A 20,333-nucleotide genomic window follows, 5' to 3' on the forward strand; every position below is an offset into this window, starting at 1 on the left:
TTGTGTATGGTCAATATATAAGGTTTTGGAATTTTATATTGTACAAAATGATGAGGTGACACTTATCTTTTGCATATAGTTCCATTTCAATAAAGCACGTCATTACATGATATTTAGTGCTTAGTTAAGTTGATTTCTTTAATTAATCTTATTAGGCATTATCAAATATTTATTGCTTAATTTTCGTGATCATATAATTCTTCTTGAATTAAGCTCATTGATCATTTAATATGATATTTGGTGCTTAATTACGATGAATTATTATTGTTAAAATTGCAATAGGTAACAAATTGCAAAACTAATAAATCACTAAATGTATTGTATGCTATAGTGATTGCACATACACATTGAATTTGCATAGCTTAACAAATAGGGTCTAGAGTGTGAATTTGCATGGCTTAACACGGATGTAATCTGAGTTTAAGTCGAGGACTTAAACATTGAAATTAGTATGCACAAAATAACTAAAGTGTAGACCAATCTCATATCTGCAAAATATTTTCTTGGAAGCACATGTGTATGCAATCATCATAAGATGTAGACATCTTAGTGATAGGCAATTAATTTGCTACCTAAAAGCTTGGTCCCAGGGCAAATAAGTTCTTTGCAATTTACTTTGTAAGAACTCATTAATTAAGTAAACTTAACTAAGAGAATTTTATTTGTTAAAATACAATTTACATAGTAAATTGCAAAATTAACAAGGCTGACGTATTTAAGTTTTAGTCCAATAGTTAGTGCATAGGAGTGAAAAAAATACTCCACCATACAAATTCTTATCTCTTCACCGCTATAGATTTATGGTCCATCGGCAGCTGTCGTGGCGAGCGAACTCTACCACCGTAGAAGCATTGTCCAGCGAGCATGCCGGATCGTCGTCTAGGACCTCATGCAAGCCATCATGCTCGCAACTGGAGCAGGGCCGCACGGGCTTTACCTCCGTGATGGTGACCCTCTGTGACGGTGACAAAGCAATTTGGGGAGTATATGAAAGCAGAAGGCTTAGTGTAGAATTTGAAGAACCGCAGTGCCATGGTAACCCACCAAAAGTAAGAACATATTGATGTGCGTCCAATTTAAGGCCAATTAGTCCTCAATGCCTGTTTGATGAAGATGCTACTGGCTGCTTCCGGCGTCGAGGCCATGTCAAAGATGCTACTTGGCCCTTGCTAGTTCGCTGCATTCTTCCTTCTTGTCTTGCGGTCTCGCCGCTGCCATAAGGGCACGCTGGCGGGCACCGCCTCCGCTGCCAGTAATGATCAACTGCGGCACGAAGGCGGGCGGTTGGTTCTGGCAAGGATCTTGATGTTGTGGCCGTCGGCATCGTCGTCTGCTCGTCGCTGTTCATACAAGATCAGATACCTCTATTTTTCTCCGATCGATTCCATTCTTGTTCGAGCATTTCTTCATGAATGCAGGCGATTTGCCGTGCAGAAAGTAGAGAGTAGAATGGAATAAACAAATGATCCATTGATTAATTGAATGGATAGTGTGATTACATATTTATATATGGTGAAAGAGTGTGTCCAAAGAATCTTGAGAGTTCAGACCTCTTCGTGAAAGTACCGGAACCTTTCATGAAAGATCATATCTATCTAAAATTTACCTAAGAGATGTCTCTCTGCAAAAAGATGCAAACTAATCGATCGCTAGTAAACTTAATTCTAACACCTTTGTTTACTGAGCCGCAGCCGCCCCAGAACACTCCGGGATCCTTTTTTTTAATTTGTAAAAGCAATGCGACGGAATCCGGGCGGACAGCTACTGTTCTGTGCTCTGCCCAACATGGCGCGAAAAGACGAAAAGCGTTCGAGAGGGGTCCTCGGCTGGGATTGTTTTCTCTAACCAAGCTTGCTTGTCTGGCTGTTGATCCTAGTGCAACGCCATGTAGCAAGATTCGTGCGTGCTCGAGCACCCGCTCGAGTTTCCGCGCGTCGCTCTTCCACGCCGTGGCGCCACTGGCGTGCCATGGCCCATGGTCAGTGCGTACACACAACCGAAATGCACGTGGCTGGCACCTCCTTTCCGCACGGGGGAGGGAGCCGACGTCAAACGCGGCCGGTTCGTCACCTCATCCCGCCAGGCTTGGAATCGTGGCCTGCGCTCCGGATGGTGCGCGCGCGGCGCGCGCTTCATCGCACCATCAACACTCTCCCTGCTGCTTGTCCGCGCCGAACGGGAATCGTCGACGTCTCGCGAGCCGCGGATCGAGCTACTAGATAGATAGGTAGCCATCTTCGATCGCCGCCGATGGGGGACGGGTGTAGCAGCCGCGCCGACGGAGACGAGAAGGCCTCCTCCTCCTCCGGTGTCGCTCGGGTCGTCTGGTTCAGACAGATGCTCCACCGCTGGCAGCCCTCCTCCAGGCGCGGCGGTGGCGATGGATGTGGCGACGAAGCCGGTCCCAACGCCTCTACAGATCAGCGGAGCAGTGACGCCGTCCCCGCCGCCGCACCTGCCGATCAAGACAGGGATGGATAGCCTTCCGCTGCTGCCGGCGGCGCCAGATTGCGCGGCGGAACGGCGGCGCCTGCTGCTGCGGGTGGCGGTCGTGGAGGAGCGCGGGGGCGACGTGGGCGCGGAGCGGCGGCGGTTCGTGGTGCCGACGGCGTACCTGGGCGCGCCGGCGTTCCGGCGGCTGCTGGAGAAGGCGGAGGAGGAGTTCGAGTTCCACTACCACGGCGGCGCCCTCACCATCCCCTGCGACACCGAGGCGTTCAAGTACATCCTCCTCGTCACGGACAGCCAGGGCCTCGCCGCCGACGACACGGTACGTACGCCGTCAAAGTAACCCGGGCCGTGGTGCTGAGAGCGCGGCCCAACGCGCACCTCGCTGGCCTGGCCCGCTCGCGCGGAATGCCGTGAACTGCGTGCTGGGCCGTGAAATGCTGCGGCCTGAACTCGGCCTACAGGCCTGGTTTCGCCACGGGCCGTAAACTAGGTTTATCCCCTCTTATCTGTTTTTATGTTTGCAGAAAGGCGGAACGCCAAGGAAGGAGGACGGAGAGAGCGAGGCGCGTCGTCCCGATGACGAGCCCGCAGCAGACGGTGTTGCCCCCATGAACCATGGGACGTAGGAAAAGGGTATTAAAACAAGAGGCTACTGAGATTGTAACTGTAAGCAAGCGAGTGCTGCTCAGCTCGTCACGAGTCCATGCCATGGCGGCATGGCCGATGAGCAGCTCGCTCGGAGCAGTCGTCGCAAGCTGTAACATGGGCGGCGCATCTGCCCGCCCCGGACGCGACGCGGCGTCCGACGCCACGCCACGGCGCAACGCTCTCGAACGTTCCCCCTATACCCCCTCTCTTTTTATACTGGTAGCTGGTAGTAGTGCTCGATGACCATTCACCAGCGTCCACGCGTTGAGCTTGAGCCGGAGCGGCAGGTTGATTCTTTTCTATCCGCCGCGGCCCCCGGTATCTTCGCGGGCCCGCCGGACGCCGGCGCTGCCGCCGTGCCCGTGCGTGCGTGCGTGGCCACGGCCGCGCCTTGCCAGCCGGCAGGTGACAGGTGGCCACGCCACGTAGGGCACCAGGGTCTCGAGACGTCAGCAGCGTCATCAGGCGGCCCCACTAACCGAGGCCGGGTGCCGGGCGTACGTGGCGTGCCGGCTAACCACCGGCGACGACAGCAACGGCGGCGTCCCTCGCGCCGGTCGGCAGGCGCATGCAGCGCGAGTAGGCCAGGGCCCAGGGCCACCAACCCCTCTCGTTCTTTGCCGGAATTGAGGAAGTGAGCAAGCAGACGGGGGTTTCAATTTGGAAAGGAGGCTGCGGCTTGCGGGCACGTATCTTGCTTTGATTCCCTGGTGGTTCCGTTCCGTCTTGTTCTTGCGTGGGTCATCTCGATGGGCCGCGCAGCAAATTTCGAAGTCCGAGGAATCCCATTCCATGCTGGTAGTACACGACGCTTCAACCATGCATGCTCCACGCCTCGTCTGGTACCTCCGTCGTGCTTCAACACTTCATCGGAATCAATATAATCCACCTTTCATTTATTCGCACGGACCAAAAGCTTTTCCAGTGCCGTGCCCTTCTGCTAGTTCTGAAAATTTGCAAACTTGCAACTGCAAGCAATAGTGTGGATAGCAAAAGGGTCTGTTGTGGTTACAGGAGCCTCCGTAGCATACCAGGTTCTGGGTTCGAGTACTACCTTCCGTAGGAACGAATTTTCTAGAATTTAACAGCTTTGTGCTTTCAGTGGTATGCGAAATTCGCGTCGACAACGAGACGTCTGCGGTGACTTCGTCAATCTCGAGGATTTGCCGGCTCAGTCTTCGAAGATACTCATATGGGTAGGGTTTGCGTACGTGTGTTCATAGGGATGAGTGTGCGTGCGTTGTGAGTGTCTAAGTTGTACTGTGTAATTAAAAAAATAATAGTGTGGATAGCACCGGATCAAAGTAGGAGTGGTAAAGGATTTCAAATTTTAGTCTAGATAATCTAAAAGAATAGGGCTCTAATCTTATATAATTTTAAGCTAAAAGTATACAAGAGACAAGTTGGATTCTAAAGAGAGTACTAGGATCATGATCCGTTACCACCCTTAATCAAAAGCATGGTTTCCTTGTGTACGGAACCTTCACTTCCATCGTCTAGAAAATATGTGTGTAGCCATGTTTTAAGGCGTGGTAGTATTTCAAATTTTGCGAACCACTCAGTTCAGCAAAAATAAAAAGACAATGGTATACGATCAACCAACTTGTGGGCAGAGGTTTTATTCGGTCAAAGAGTCGCTCACTATTGGATCTCAATGTAACGGCGGTCTGTGTTAGTATTTTCTTTAGCCTTCAAACATTAGAGCTAAGCGTTACGATGTGATTATTGGATCATGTGCTTAATTGCAGTCTCGCTCTCTTGGTTTACTACCTAGCTAGCTCTAAACCTGATATAAAAGTACAATCAGTTTCTATCCTACTTTACATTTAAGCTCTACACACTGCCTCAAAGCTTGCCCTTCGGCGATCTTATACTCTTATCACCAATGCTAGCCTTCCCTACAACTCTCTCTTAAGCTCGATTGCAGTAGGAAGGGACGAATATAGCACGTGAACAAGGGGGCTCAAGCCCCCCTACCGCTAGAGCTATATAGAGGGAGAAGAAAGGGATGATGGATGGACAAGGAGAGAGGAGAGAGAAAGGAAATAAAGGAGGAGGAAGACGACCGGAAGAGAGAAGAAGAGGGATGTCAGCATTTAGAGTAGTCGTAGAATCGTTCTAGATAGGCAAGAGTGTGATCAATAGAAGCAGCAATTAGAGGAAGCCAAGTATATATAATTGTCTGCCCTCTGCCTCACCCTCAAGGTTCTTATACATGGTTATTTGTTTCAATCATTGTGCTCCCTCCCTGCTTCGTTCCAAAAAAATAAGTCATTTTAGATCCAAAATTTGCCTAAAAATAAAGTTATCTTACTCTATTTAGAAAGTGCATGTGCATGAAAAATCAATTAGTGTTAAATATAGGTATTAAATAGGGGCAAACATAATCATTTTACTTTTTTTATTAATTTATTCTAAAATTTATAGGATGATTTATTTTTTAAGACGGAGGGAGTAGGCTGGAAATACTGATGATGTTCGGTCGGACGACACGCGTTCTTGTTGAGATGGCATCCTACTGGCCTAGTTCGATCCCTACCTCCTCTGGCTCTTAGCGCTCACTAGCAACATTGCTAACAAAAGGAGCTAGGAGAAGAAAAGGGTGGGGTAGATGATCTCCTCTAATACTATGCCCTAGGTCTGCCTCTGGTGCTGAGCTCCTTCTGTGACATCTTGTCCTCCTGTATGCCCCGTAAAAAAAGTATTGATAGAGGATGTCCTGATCTCAATTATTCGAAACTAGGCCGTGTAAGAAAAACCTTAGAAGTTGAGATAAACATGCAGTTGTACTCGAGACAACGAAGAGCAATAGTTTGCAAAAAACTTGCAACAAGCGACATCGCACACATCCACCGTTTCCTCGAGCGTTGAAAACAAGGAAGTCGCATCCCAGTATGTGATCGTGGCGTTGCTGAACTGGCGCAGTGCGAGAGAGAGAGAGAGAGAGAGAGAGAGAGAGAGAGAGAGAGAGACTCGCTGCTGTTACTTTTGTTCCTCGAGATCACCACGGGGCCGCGAGCGTTCCCTTTCCCGGATGAAAGCCTGTCGCTTTTTCTACTACGAGGATCACGCGCATGATGATGCAACCGCGTCGCAGGCGCTCGATCGGACGCCGATCACGATCCGACGGACGCTAGCTAGCTGCAGCCTGCGTGTTTTTTTTAAAAAAACTTTTATTAAACGCCCGGCCTCGCTTTCGCGAGTCGCGGGAAATTGAAGTCACATGAATAATTAGGCGCGCCCCCCCATTTATGTCACGATGTGCTCGTGTGCGCTCGCCCGGTCCGTCCATGGCCCGCCGGCCGAATCCAGCGCACCCCTCTCGCTCGGTCTCGGGGGAATGGACGGCCGCGGTTGCCTCCGCCCGAGGGAGGTGAGGCCTCGACCGCTCGTCCGCTCGACGCCGCCGGCCGGGGTGCCCTCGCGCCACGGTCTCTGCACGCGCACGCGCGGCGGCGGCGCGAGCCTATCCGCGCGCTGTCCACGGCCGGGGCTCCTGCTCTCGCGAGTCGCGGCGACGGGCGGCACTTCGGTATGGCTCCCATGTCGTCCCGTTGCTGTCAGTAGAAGGTACCCAAAAATCACGGCCATCGTGCGATATCCGGGGAGGATTTAACAAATTTGTGGGTTCATGCATACGTCTCCCCCCCATTTTTTTCCTTATTATAAATGCTTTTGCAAAGCCGTGTGTTATTTTTTCACTGTTCGGTCTTCTAGTAGTTATGCTACTGTTCGAACTTGGTCACTATCCTACTCGCTTCGGTATAGTTAAAATACAAAAATCTTACTCCTCCTTTATCAATACATGGACCGACAATTATCCTGCCATCTTCTTTAAAAAAAGGAACACCCGTCGTTGTTGAACAGTGCGTCGTCACACTGGCACAGCTGTTGGTACGCTTGGTAGGCAACTCCACGATGCGTATACACGGACGCCGATCCGCCGCCGCCGCATCAATGCACATGCGACAACCCCCCATGCTAGTGCTCTCTCCAAGACTTCAACCCTTTGACCCCACATGCTAGTAGCAGTAGTGATCGGAGTCTGAAAAGAGCAGACGAAAGTGTAGCAGGCGATCGAGGGCCTTTCCGTCCGAGTAATCCGTGCCAGTTCTTGGCGTGGACGTGGCGGCGACGCCGGCCAGCGACGGCAGGAAGGCTTCGAAAGACCACGTCGCTGACCTTGGCGCCGGGCGCCAGGCGCTGGCTGAAAGATGAGGCTGCCGTTGCCGAGACCCGAGAAGAGCGCGCGGGGGTGGCGTGGCGCGGCGCGCATCGGGAGGCGGCAGATCCCTACCCCTTTTCCGCCCCTGTCCCCCAATCATTGAGGTGCCGGGCGGGGCCTGCCCGGGCCGCCAGTCCCGCCGCTCCACGTTGCCTGCTCGCCCGCCCCCGCCTCCTCTGTCCTCTCGCGGTCAACTCGCGCCATGGCACCACCTGCCGCGCGCTTCCCGAGCTGAGCAAACCGACCCTCCCGTCGCGTTTCGCGCGCACGCCGCGTGCCGACGAGGGGAGGCCGGGGAACGCATCCCCCCGCGCCTTTTCCTCGAGATCGCGCCCATCCCCTCGGCACCACCAGCAGAAATCGCCTCGGAGGCTCGGACCCCAACCGTCTCCTCCCGCACCGTCCGAAGCCGCGGCGCGCGGACCGGTCGCCGGCGGCCGGCGCGTGCTCGCTGGCTGGCTTTGCCCGTGCGCCGCGGCCTCGAGCGCCAAGTCTACGCACGCCGCCAGGCGCCGTGGCGTACAAACAAGCGCTACCGGCGGACATATCCGGTCATTGGCCTACCCTGCACGTTCCGTCTTGCGCGTGGCTTCACGGCTCGGAGAAAGGAACTTGGCAGATCGCCGGAGCCGGGACCGCCGGCGCCGGCGGGTGTCGCCGGCGCCGTCGTGCGTGTCGCGCGGCGCGGAGGGGAGGCAGTTGCAGCGTTACCAGGCAGGTTTTCCGCCACCGAACGCCCACCTGGATTCTAGAATATGCTCGGCACCACCAGCACCGGGAGCTAATCATGCATGGAGCTGAGCTCAGAGAAGCAGCATTATTTTTTCTGTTTCTTAAGGAGACTGCGGAATGTGTAGTGACAACTAATTACGGTACCTTTTTTTTTATCGAACCATCGCTGCTGTGCCAAAAGGAATTAGTTTAACCTAAAATAATCGTGTTTGAGGAATATAACATACTTAGAAAAAGCAAGTCGAAATGCCGCGAAGTTATAAACGCAGGAAGAGGGTACATATACCCTGTCAATTTTAGAGGATGATTGCTATAATGATCAATTGCCGCATCACCCATTTCCCATCATTTTGGAGCTCTTCATCACGCACGAGTACAAGAAAAAAAGGGAGAAAAATTCCTAGGAGGAAAATGCCGAGCAAGACAGTGGTGGCGCAGTAGCACCGTACAAGTGGAAATTCAAACAGAAAACAGACAGAAATACCTCCAAGAACACAAACGCAAATAAAAATCACTAAAAATAAACAAAACAGATCCCAATATATTCCCTCTCACTGAGGCCAGCTCGCCCTCCTCCCCCTCCCTCCTGACCTCCTCCTCCTCCAGGGCATCCTCCACGCCTCACGGATTTCGCAGGGACCCCGGAGGAAAAAAAAAGAAAGCGAAATCGACCAATCTCCTCATCATTCACGGCCTCGCCTCCTCCCCCAGAAATTTCCCCATTTCCGCCGCTCGCGATCGGCGCGGAGCTCCCCCGAATCCCGGGTCCGGATTCGCGACCGCTCGCCGCGAGCCTCGGGGGGCCGCCGGCCCGTGCTCGGATTCGCGGGCGCCGCGGCCGTGGTCCGCGCGGGGAATGCTCTACCTCAAGCAGCCTGGCGGCGCGGATTTAGGGTTCCGGCGGGCGGCTGCGGGGCTGTGATCTGCCGCGGCGGCGGATGCGAGATTGAGCCGGCCCGCGCCGGGGGATTCGGCCGGCCATGGCGGCGGCGGCGGCGGGCGCGGAGGCGGACGGCTGCCTCCGGAGCTTCGAGCTCTATGAGGCCGAGTCGGTGAGCTCCTCGCCCCCGGATCACAATGCGCCGCCACGTCGTGCGGGTGTTGCTGCTGTTCTTGTCGCTGGGTGGTGGGTTTATGTTATTCACGGCGCAGCTCCTGCTGGTGCTTTGTGATTCCGCAAAGGTTGTACAGCTAACGATGCGGTCGAGCTTCTCGCGTCGCTTTAGCTCGGGACAAGACCTGGGCTCTGCGACGCTGCATGCCTGGAGCATGCCATGCAACACCACGATTAGGAATTATGATGATCCTTGTTCATTTATGGCGCCTGGATCATGCTATTGTCGCACTTGATTTTCAGGAGCTCTTAGCTGCTTATATTGTTCCGTTCTATGTGGGAGATACGGGAATTCTGCCTTCTTTTGTTAACTGTGATGCAGTTCTCAAGTTTTTTTTTTTGTTAGGAAAGAGAGCAGCTATGCGTGGTGCAGTGCTGTTAACGTTCATTTATTGGAATTTTGGTTAAAAAAGGGACCTTTGCGTGTTCCTTGCAGTTATCAGTTATAACTAGGATGCAGAATCATTGAATTTTCCTTTTTCTGAGTCCAATTTTTAGCCTGTGGTTCATGCCCCTACTGTTTGAATGATTGGTTGCAAGGTGTTTGATTGATTTTTTTTTGTGTGTGGCATATTTCTTGGTTTCGCTAGTAATTGATGAAGTTCTCAATCAGGATGCACTCTGTTACACTGAGGTCTTCGTAGAAAAATGTGTTTCCAAACTCTTGGGCAAAGGTGGAACCGTACTGTTTCCATGCCTTGCTTAGTGTTGCTGGAGGCCTGCTACCTTGAGCTCGCTGCCATGTCTCACTCCATGGCCTCCCGCACCAACCCAAAATTTTCATCATAATTAAATAATGGATTTTCATTTTTGCAGAAATTTTATATTCTTGGAACTAACACTGACAAGACATTATGGAGATTACTCACGATTGATAGAATGGAACCATCAGAGCTCAATGTAGAAGAGGATTCCACCGTGCACTCACAGAGTGACTATCTTGATCTGCTAAGACTTCTAGATGAAGACCATAGATCAACTGGTGGAGTTAAATTTGTCACCAACTGTTTTGGAATCATCGGTAAACTATCCCATCTTTCTCTGATCATAATTTGTTTCAAAGTTGGCAACTTTTTCCTTGCAAATACACATCAACAATGTATTTTCTTTGCAGGTTTCATTAAGTTCCTCGGGCCCTATTACATGTTAATTATTACTGAGCAGAGAAAGATCGGGGACATATTTGGCCATCCGGTATACCAAGTTACCAAGACTGCAATGATTGAGTTATCAAATTCTAAGACGAGGCCAAAGTTAACTAATTCCAAGGATGAGAACAGGTGCTGCATGACTGCATCCCATGTTCCCATTACATTGTTGACATCCTATCCTTCATATTATCATATACTGATAATTAGATTGGACATTTTCTAACTGTTTAATAAGATATTTGTTTCTTTTTTCTTAAAAATGAAAGATTCAGGAGCATAGCATAGTTACATGGTATGCCGAAATAGTTGCACTGTATGTTCATCATAAGCCAACCTCAAATCATGCAGGTACAAGAAGCTCTTGCAGACAATTGATCTTAGAAAAGACTTCTTTTTTAGCCACTCATATCATATAATGAGAAGCCTCCAGAAGAACATTAGTGATCCACAAGAAGGGTGGGAACTATATGACACAATGTTTGTATGGAATGAGTTCCTAACTCGAGGGATACGTAACATTCTGAACACTACACTCTGGACTGTTGCATTAGTCTATGGTTTTTTTAAGCAGGTACCTATGAAACTTATATCTTTTTATCCTGTTATATGTCATTTAATAGGATTCATGAAATATGATAGATTGCATCCAACAAGATGTATCCAATATCCTATGTTCCTACTCCTTTCTTTTCTTTTCTCCATGTTTATTATCTTCACCTGCTCTCTTTACCGAGCTAAATTTATATTTTTTATTTGCTTGTACTAGACAAGTAAGAATCCTATTTTTCCTTTTCTTTTTGTCGGAGGAATAGTTGTGTTTTCAGTCTATAATTTGTAAAATCGTGATGGAAAAATTATAAAAACAATAGACCATTAAATATTAATGTATTAATTAATTCTGTTTATGAACACAATCATTTAGAATAATGTTCTTGTTTCATTTACATCAAGGATAAACTTGCAATATGTGGGAAGGATATTATGTTGACGCTCATTGCTAGACGCTCGCGGCATTATGCTGGCACCAGGTTCACACTTACCAAACTCTTAGTAATATATACTCTTTTTTCTATCAATTATTGGTCTTGTTGGGATTCATCTGCTTTTTTCTTTTTTGGTGCCATCTTATAGGTATCTAAAGAGGGGCGTGAATGATGAGGGCAGAGTAGCGAATGATGTTGAGACTGAGCAAATCGTTTATGAAGACTTGCCTGGACCAAGGCAAATAAGCTCTGTTGTGCAGAATAGGGGTTCAATTCCACTGTTCTGGTCCCAGGAGACATCAAAGCTGAATCTTAAGCCTGATATCATATGTAAGCATTGAAACCTTTATTTTATGTGTAAAATAATGTTCAATCAGTTGATCTTTTTCCCCCATGCAGTGCATGAAAAGGACAAGAATTATGAGGCTACCAGACTTCATTTTGAAAATCTTAGGAAGAGATATGGAAATCCTATCATCATCTTAAACTTAATTAAGGTGAGCACACTGTTATAATACTGCCAGTTCTGATGGATCTTTTGCATATAAGTCAGACTTAATAGTCACACACTTGTAATTTATTTCCTGTTGTTATTTTTTGGAAGACACGTGAGAAGAGACCACGTGAAATTATACTCCGTCGGGAATTTGACAGAGCAATAAAGATTATAAATAGTGGTCTGCCAGGGGAAGATCATTTGAGATTTTTACATTGGGATCTTCATAAAAACTCTCAAAGGTATTAATTCTTTTGTTATGCATGTCACACTTATGCTCTGTTTGATGCATTTGGTGTACATACTGAAGCAAAATTGTATTTCAGCAAAAGTACAAATGCCCTTCAAGTGCTTCTGAAAGTGGCATTTGAAGCTCTGAACTTGACAGAGTTCTTTTATTATCAAGTTTCTCCAGATCGAAGAACAGAGAGTTTCCTTAATTTAAGGCTTACATTGTAAGTTCTTTGTTATTTATTATACTGGTTTTCTTTGCTTTTTAGTTAGAATTCCTACTTGGCTTGATGCTTCCTTAATTTTTGTTTCATGCTTTATAGGAAGAATGGTTTTGGTCCTCACGTGTGTGATGACAACAACAATCATGGCACTGCAGACTATGTCGATGATCTTGATGACATCTCCCAAGACGATACTTGTGGCAGTTCTGATCCTGGCAATGGAATTGCAGAAGATAATTCTGAGGTCAATGGATCTACCCAAATAAAGCCTCCAAAATTTCAAAAGGGTGTCTTACGTACAAACTGCATAGATTGTTTAGACCGCACAAATGTTGCTCAATATGCCTACGGGTTAGCTGCTCTAGGACACCAGTTACATGCACTTGGCTCTTTAGAATCTCCAGAAGTTCATATAGACGCCCCTTTGTCTCGACATTTGATGCATTTTTATGAACGGATGGGTGATACACTTGCTTTACAGTATGGTGGTTCGGCTGCTCACAATAAGGTACCCCATTAAATCTTGCTATTTCAATTCTTCAATCTACCTTTTGTTTCAATCTGTCAGAAAACCTTAGGTTCTTTATTCCTTCCACAGTATGCTTGGTTGTTGAAATAAGGAGTAAGTATACTGGCATAGTGGCATATGCTATTACAATATTTCAGGATCCGTCCAAGTTTGCTCAATGAGCTTTGCATCTGGTCTATATTAAGTATTTACATGTCAAATCGAACTGATTATGTCAGGCTGAGTGGCATAAAAACAATGAAGCTGATTGGAGTTATCAATGTAAAATTTGATAACTACTCCATCTGATCCGAAATGTAATCAGGAAATCGACACCATCTCCAACATTGCACTTTCACCAATAATATCTATAATTATTTGCTATTTTAAATATAAAGAGTTATATAGTATGAAAGTATGTACCATGATGAATGCAGGAACATCAACCTCATGCTATGAATAACTTTTTAGTTATTGGTGGTCAAAGCTAAAAAAAGTTTGACTTAGGTAAAATCTAGATGGACTTATATTTGGGATTGGAGGGAGTATTTGGCACTTGAAAAATGCTGCTTAAATTGGGCATGGAACTGCAGTCAATGATATGAGAAAAAAAAGAAGTCTATCTTCAATCGAGTTATGCTGATTAATGGCCCTATAAAGGTCCAATATGTATTTCATATAGGCTCATTAGCATATGTTTCGTTGCTCGCAATGGTAATAGTGGACTGAAGTAGCACGGTCAGTTTCCACTTCAATTATGAAGAGAAAATGAAACTAACACGTTCCTGTTATACGGATTCTACATTACTTGCTGTCCCAGGGAGCTTAATAATGTCTAACTAGTAACTACTGTGCAGAGTGGACCATGAAACACAAATCAGAAGTGAAACATAACTTAACTGTAACCTTACATTAAGATGATCAATCAAACTAAAATTTTATTTAACTGCTGAGTTCTCCATTCATTTATACCGATAACGTGACTGGTGGCTAGTTAATCCAATTATTTATTGGCATTTTGGCAAGTCAAATATTCTCCATGGCATTCTTTTCATGCTATTGTTCTTGCGCGCTTCTCTGATGAGCTTGTGATGTGTAGATATTCTCTGCAAAGAGAGGGCACTTGAAGTTTGCTATTCAATCTCAAGAGTTCTTTAGGACACTACAACGATACTACAGCAATGCCTATATGGATGCATACAAACAGGCAGCGATAAACTTGTATGTTTGATTAAGATCATTGTTCAGCAGTGATCTTGTATCTTTTGAAGTTTCAGTTGGGAAATACTATGAATATGGACTAAGTTACTTGTTTTTTCCCCTTAATAAATTTACAGATTTTTAGGGTACTTCGAACCCCAGGTGGGAAAACCTGCACTTTGGGAGCCAGAATCTGGTGATGAGCATGTACTTGATGACGATACTAGGTAAGTTAGCAATATATGGCTATGTTTGAACTTACATGGTTAAGTATGGAGGCATGACAACAAGCTCTTAAAAATAATATACCCTTCTCTATGAATTGAAGCAATAAAAGAATAATAACAAGAGGTGACCTAACTATGAATTATCTATATTTATTATCTTTCCTCTGTTGATAACACATTGAATTCACACAAAATAAGTGATACTGGAACCAACAATTGGCAACTGGTTTTTAACCAGTGCTTTGAAAGTTCAGGTGGAGAAAGTTATGTCATGCTGTCATTCACCTCTTTACCTTCTTCATAGCGGCAGCAAGGACCATTGAGTTATTTATGTCTTTTACTTTCCTCTTAGGTAGCAAAGTTTTGTAGTGTTTCCTGATCACTTCATTTTAAGAATTAGGTATCCAGATTTTATTCTTACATATTTTTGCAAATCAACACCAATCCATCTTATCACTTATCTGAGATATACATATTTTTCAGTAAATTGATGAAGAGGGCAAGGTCAGATGGCAGCATTCTTAATAACAGCAAACCACCAATATCCAGCAAAGGACCAAATGGAATGTTAAACTCAGCATTTACCAGTTCAAAAAAAGAAGAGCAATATCCAAACTGGAGTTCTGATTCCATGCACGGAATGTCTTCAACCTCTGACAATTCAGTGTCGAAGTTAAGGTTGGTTTGTGTTTTCTGTATTCTGAAACTTCACGCTCTTTGTTCTGTTAGAAGCAGAGTGATTATCTTAAAGTATATGTTTGAAAAATCAGTATCTGACACTAGCACAAGTTATTGATTCCCGATTTCTCTTGAAAATCCTGCAGGTATACTTCATCAGCGTCTCACGTTAAGCATATAAGCTGTGAACTGGACTATTGCAATGGTTCTGGTGATTCGAATTTCCTGGATCTTGACTGGCTTTCAGCTTCAGACAACGATAGGTTCATACAGTGCTTCTCTCTTTGGACTATCTTGTATCTTTAATCCTTCAGTTCTCTTTGTTGCACATGGTATACACAGAAATTGGCAACCAGTAGTCATAAGTTTGACATTTTTTTATTAATTCCTTGCCATCTTTTTTTCAGAAAAAAAACTCTGCACATAGCTTGTGTTAGTGGTTTATTTGAAGATTTTTCTCAAATATGCAGGAGACCTGAGCATCATTTGCATTAAGAAGGAAAGAGTTAAACTCACTCCAAAACACACATAAACCCACACTAAATAGTTGCACAACTGCACACCGACACAGACACACTGGATTCACTGGTTACCCATCCTAACACAGGCAGGATTGAAATGACTAGAAAACTCCATGCACTACAGAACTTATCACTGCAACGTTCCTTGGTCTGTCGCAGAACCTGTTGAACGATTGGTATTGCACCATTGACCATGCAATCAATGCGACGCTTCCAAATCAATCAAGCTAAGGATCACTAGAGAGTTGAACCTTGAACCCTCTCCTCAACTGTTTATTTGAAGATGATCCTGCTATTTCTGTAACAGACTTGAACCATTATCCACGTTGAGAACTGCAGGCTGAAATCACACATTCTAGTGATGTGTCCATGCAACTGCAGGCTGACATCGCACATTTATAATTGAGATGTAGGTGAATATTTCTAACCTCATTTTTTTTGTGTGTGTTGTGCATTATGCTTAAACAGATCAAAAGCCATAAGCACTCCTGATGTGAATATTTCAACTGATAATGCTGTTGGTGATGTAAGCTCCGGGACAACGGTTGGTGCAATCAACAATCCTACTTTTGCTACCACTTCACTTCGTGTCCTTTTTCTTGCGTGCTTTAATCGTGGTTTACAAAACCCTTTTGACCTAACTTTATGGACACAAGCCAAAAAACAACCACTGTATTTGGGTTCTTACTTCTTTTCTGACCTGCCATTTTGTCTGTTATATTTTGTGACATTCATGCCCATTCGTTTTTACTGCAATTATGGTTTAGAAATCTCTTTTGGCCTAATTTCCTGAATAAGCTTGAAGTATCTACTACCAGCTTCTGCTTTCCTTCTGGTATGCTATTTTTTTTATATATAACCTTATGAACTTGTCTCCATAGCATTAACAGGTTGCTAAAATCAGCTTGACTCTTCATACTGGGTCTTACTAGCATGGTTGAGAACCCTTGTACCTTTTTTTTTTCCCGAAATAGACACAGTTTTGTTTTGAAGAGTATGACTATCACTGGATGACTACAATTTGTGACCCTTCTTAATATGTGATTTGCCCAACAAATAAAATCAATCATTTCATTTGAATCTTTCAGGATGCTCAAACTACTAAGATCCAGGCTCATGGGTTATCTAAGGATTTTGTGCAGTGGGTTTATCAAGGAGAGGCATTTTGGTACTGATGTCACAAGATTGCTTATCATGTAAATACAAGCTACGTGATGGTAGCAGTTGCAAAAAGCAAAAAAAAGAGAGGCTAAAAGATGGTTGCCCAGACTTTATTCCAAAGCCTCTTATACCTCTTAAAGACGATCGCAATGAGGCATACCATTGTGCTTGAGACTGTTTATCAACCACAAGCATCCTCCTTGCGGTGTATTAATATGATGGGCTGAGAATCTCAGAGACACCCCATCAAAAAGAGTTGTGTAGGGAAGTGTACCATTCTGTTCATTTGTTGAAGCTTGCTCACCAGGCGGGTAGATAGGGCATTGTTGTTATTTTTCTTGAAAGGAAAGAAAGAAGGTAGTTAGTAGTATATTATTCTTTTGAAGCTGTACCATTGTCCAGGCATCACCCCCCATCTCCATCGTGTAAATATATATGTCCCAAGTGTTCACCCCATTTCCCTTTTCCCTTCCCATGAGAGTTGAGGTGGGCTTGAAGGCGCCATTTTTCCCTCAACCTTTTTTTGGATGGGACCTCTGGAAACACCATGTACATGTATTTTCCGTCGCAACAGGAGAGACAAGACAACCATTGTGTAATCCCCATTGTACCAAACCCCTGTCCCAATAGACATCTCTTGTACTGTTTGTTGTCGCAGATTTATGTATGTAACACCTGCCAAATCTCGCAAAAAATGTTTTACCTGCAACACTAACCTTTTTGCATGGCTTGTTTGAGGTGCCGGCCAGCCACCATCTCAAGAGACAAGGGACACGTCCGTACTGGCCGGCGAGCAAGCAAATTCAGACACGCTGCCCGAGAGACCACGACCATGTGCTTGTGGTGATGTGGTCAGTCTCGGTTGGGCCATGGTCCACGTCGATGGCTGCCGGTTTTTCCAAACCCCCTCGGCCATGTGATCGACAAGGCCACAAGACACCGCTGCCTCCACCTGGTTTGGACCATCCCATTACCGTCTACTAATCTCTCTCTGGTTTCAGAAAGGCAGCCGCCGGCTGACCCCAGATCAGCCAGGCAGCGACCTTCCCAGCTAGCTGATGCACGCTGAATCCATTGAGAATCCGGGATGATCTCGCCGGTTTGGTTTCCTTGATGTTTTCTTTACCTCGAACGACGGAACGAGTAACAAGTTGATAAGCGAAATCATTCACCTCATCCTAGATGGGGGTTTTTTTTTTTAGAAATGAGATCCGTCCTAGAAAACCATTTTTTTTTAGAAAAGGGAATAGCTCCTTTACCCAACGGAATGAAGAGAGATCCGGGTGGTTTGTGGATGTCATTCGCTCATGCTAGCGCTAGCAAGCGACGTGTCAAAGAAATATAAATTCTAACAGTGGAGTAATCTGGGTGGGTCACTCGTATAATTGGCGACGTCACACCCACCCTTATAATTTTTATTCATCAGTGATAGGACCACGGCGAAAGGATAAGGATTAGGAGCAGGGTTGAGTGCTGCTTAATCAACTATAGCAGTAGTTGATGGGCTAGATTAGATAGTTTTTGTGTCACCTAGATAGATCACTCGTCATGATTGAGCCAAATAGGAGGTTTTGCTCACGCGAGCAAACTGATAGCTGCTCTACATTTCTTGTGTGCCAAATGCGGTTTCGGTGAATTGGCACGCGTATCAAGTGGATCATGTCGAAAGACCCGTTGATCCGCTCTAGATCATTATCTTAAATTTACCGTGATAATGGTGTAATATAAAGCAGAAACATAAACTTTTATTCAGAGTTATGGTGTTTAGCATTTGAAACCGTTATAGGGAGTATTTTTGAAGAGTATAAAACAGAGGAAGAAGAGAAATTGCATGAGGTTTGAAAGCGTGCAGATTTTAAACGCGGCAGCTTAAATTGTTACAACTTACAGCAGGTTGCTCAAACTCTACTGGTAATTGTAAACATGTTCGTTTTTTTTTTGTTTTTGCAATGGCACCTTTTATGTGACTCGTCTTTATAAGCCAGGCGTTGATGCTTACAACTGAAACTGACACCCTATACAAATGCCAACCGCTGGCTGAGAAGTGAATAGAATAACAGAAGCAAAGCACAAAACGAATACGAATTGCTGCCTGGCTGCCTGCAGACTGCAGTGCCCTCCTATTCCCCAATTTTCCGCGTAAGAATCAAATTCCACCAAAAGTACACGCGTCTAGATGCCATTCCTGTTGAATTCGTGGTCGCTTCAGATCCGCGACTACTCCTTGTTAGGATATAGATGCGCACAAATGAAAAAAATAGGGTTTGTTTATGTTCTTTTTCGCTGGACAGAATTAAACTACTAATTTGACTGAATTAAAATCGCAACGCAAAATGGCAGTTTTATTTTTATTTTGCTAGAATACAACTAGGAGAATCTCCAACGCATACGGCTTCAAGTATAGAAACTTTTGTTGTCTCCTACAATGATAGCTCAGGTTTTGTTATTGTCCATGATAAAAGCACCTGAGAAGCACAAGCATGAATCAAGAAAATAGTCATTTTGTGATCTTGAAGTTAGAGCCGAATGTTCATTTCGCTTCTCTGCTTTGGTTTCTAATGTTGTTTTACAATATAAAATTTTGCTTTCGATGCCGATCTTTCTTTTTTAGAGAAATTTCGATGTCGATTTGAATTCCAGTTTTTCTTATTAATTGATGTGTGTCCACCCTTGGGTATTTCTTTTCAGGAACACCGTACCACAGGGTATTTTGGCTTCTAGAATTCTAGATTTTAAGTTTGCAGAAGAATTTGACTTCTAAATCGATCACTATCATGTAGAGTACGTCTTGTTTTCTATTTCCCAACCATGACTTTGACATTTTATTTGGAGAATTTGAAATGGATTACATTTTTTAGATAAACGGTTAGTCATTCTGGACTATTAATCCTGGATGGATGGACACGGTACAAAAGAAGAATTTTATTCACCATTTAAAATCCCGACATTTTCCGCTATGATGAGTCACTGGCATATGAATCCCGGATGCACTAGTCCCCGGGCCTGTTTGTCTTAACTTTTAGATGGTGCATTTTAGTTCCAAAAGCTGAACTAAAACAAACAATGTGCTTTTCAAAAGCAGATTGTTAGAGTCCACCAATTTACACCACAATCCTCCAATCCACAAGCTACTATCCCACACTAGGTTACGTCTTTACGCAACTTTAACACCCCACAACCTACGGCTAGCTTTCAAGGACCAAAAGCTAAAACAAACAGGACAAAATGGGTTGACATCAAACACTCAACCTAGTAGAACATGTCTACAGGACGGATGGTGTTATTCGAATGTGCGCGCCTTTCTGTTGTACTCCTCAAAACGAAAGAAAGAATGTGCACGCATGGCACCCCGTTTCGCACGCCAAAAGCCTAAAACAAACCTCACATCATGCAGCAACCCGACCCGCTTAGCTACAAAAGCACCAAAGAGAAAAGAGCTCCCTTTCAGGAACATCCAGTCATTCACAGCGCAAGGAGCATCCTTTTTCTTCCCCCCGGCGACTGACGGCGGACCTGGCCCAACCTAACCTACCATGTCGTGATCCAAACAAACCACGCCCATTTGCAAGTTCTTTTTTTAAAAAGATGCAGCAATGGCAACGTGATCGTGCAAAACCAGTAGCAGATCGCCTGATACCGGCGACGGATTTGGAAACCGGCCGGCGGCGGCCAGAGCAGCAAATGGAAGAACATGCCGGCGAGATGCCATCTCATCCACGCTCACCTCCCTTTCCTTTTCTTCTTCCTGCCGTGGGTCATCGCACATCGGATCGAAAAGGAAAC

At 45.5% G+C, this 20,333-nt stretch overlaps 2 protein-coding genes across 2 annotated transcripts; both read left to right on the top strand.

Moving 5' to 3' along the window:
- The first annotated feature begins 2,023 nt into the window (after positions 1-2,023).
- Positions 2,024-3,263, top strand: LOC112890799. The gene is made up of 2 exons (XM_025957661.1): positions 2,024-2,770; positions 2,976-3,263. The coding sequence occupies exons 1-2, from the start codon at positions 2,381-2,383 to the stop codon at positions 3,075-3,077; spliced, it is 492 nt and encodes a 163-aa protein (XP_025813446.1). The 5' UTR covers positions 2,024-2,380; the 3' UTR covers positions 3,078-3,263.
- A 5,352-nt stretch (positions 3,264-8,615) lies between these two features.
- Positions 8,616-17,207, top strand: LOC112889126 (phosphoinositide phosphatase SAC2-like). Its single transcript, XM_025955614.1, has 16 exons — positions 8,616-9,108; positions 9,987-10,191; positions 10,285-10,450; positions 10,670-10,892; positions 11,273-11,349; positions 11,453-11,634; positions 11,704-11,801; positions 11,909-12,042; positions 12,127-12,255; positions 12,355-12,763; positions 13,863-13,984; positions 14,101-14,190; positions 14,674-14,868; positions 15,015-15,131; positions 15,858-15,933; positions 16,478-17,207. The coding sequence occupies exons 1-16, from the start codon at positions 9,037-9,039 to the stop codon at positions 16,562-16,564; spliced, it is 2,382 nt and encodes a 793-aa protein (XP_025811399.1). The 5' UTR covers positions 8,616-9,036; the 3' UTR covers positions 16,565-17,207.
- The last annotated feature ends 3,126 nt before the right edge of the window (positions 17,208-20,333 follow it).

The sequence above is a fragment of the Panicum hallii genome, chromosome 4 (assembly GCF_002211085.1).
Source record: "Panicum hallii strain FIL2 chromosome 4, PHallii_v3.1, whole genome shotgun sequence".
Classification (NCBI taxonomy): Eukaryota; Viridiplantae; Streptophyta; class Magnoliopsida; order Poales; family Poaceae; genus Panicum; species Panicum hallii.

Excerpts from the sequence above, each read along its gene's own strand:
- LOC112889126 (XM_025955614.1), top strand. The coding sequence starts at position 9,037 with ATGGCGGCGGCGGCGGCGGGCGCGGAGGCGGACGGCTGCCTCCGGAGC. Across the intron at positions 10,192-10,284 it reads CAACTGTTTTGGAATCATCG|GTTTCATTAAGTTCCTCGGG; the intron begins GTAAACTATCCC and ends TTTTCTTTGCAG. Across the intron at positions 12,764-13,862 it reads GTTCGGCTGCTCACAATAAG|ATATTCTCTGCAAAGAGAGG; the intron begins GTACCCCATTAA and ends TGTGATGTGTAG.
- LOC112890799 (XM_025957661.1), top strand. The coding sequence starts at position 2,381 with ATGGATGTGGCGACGAAGCCGGTCCCAACGCCTCTACAGATCAGCGGA. Across the intron at positions 2,771-2,975 it reads GCCTCGCCGCCGACGACACG|AAAGGCGGAACGCCAAGGAA; the intron begins GTACGTACGCCG and ends TTATGTTTGCAG.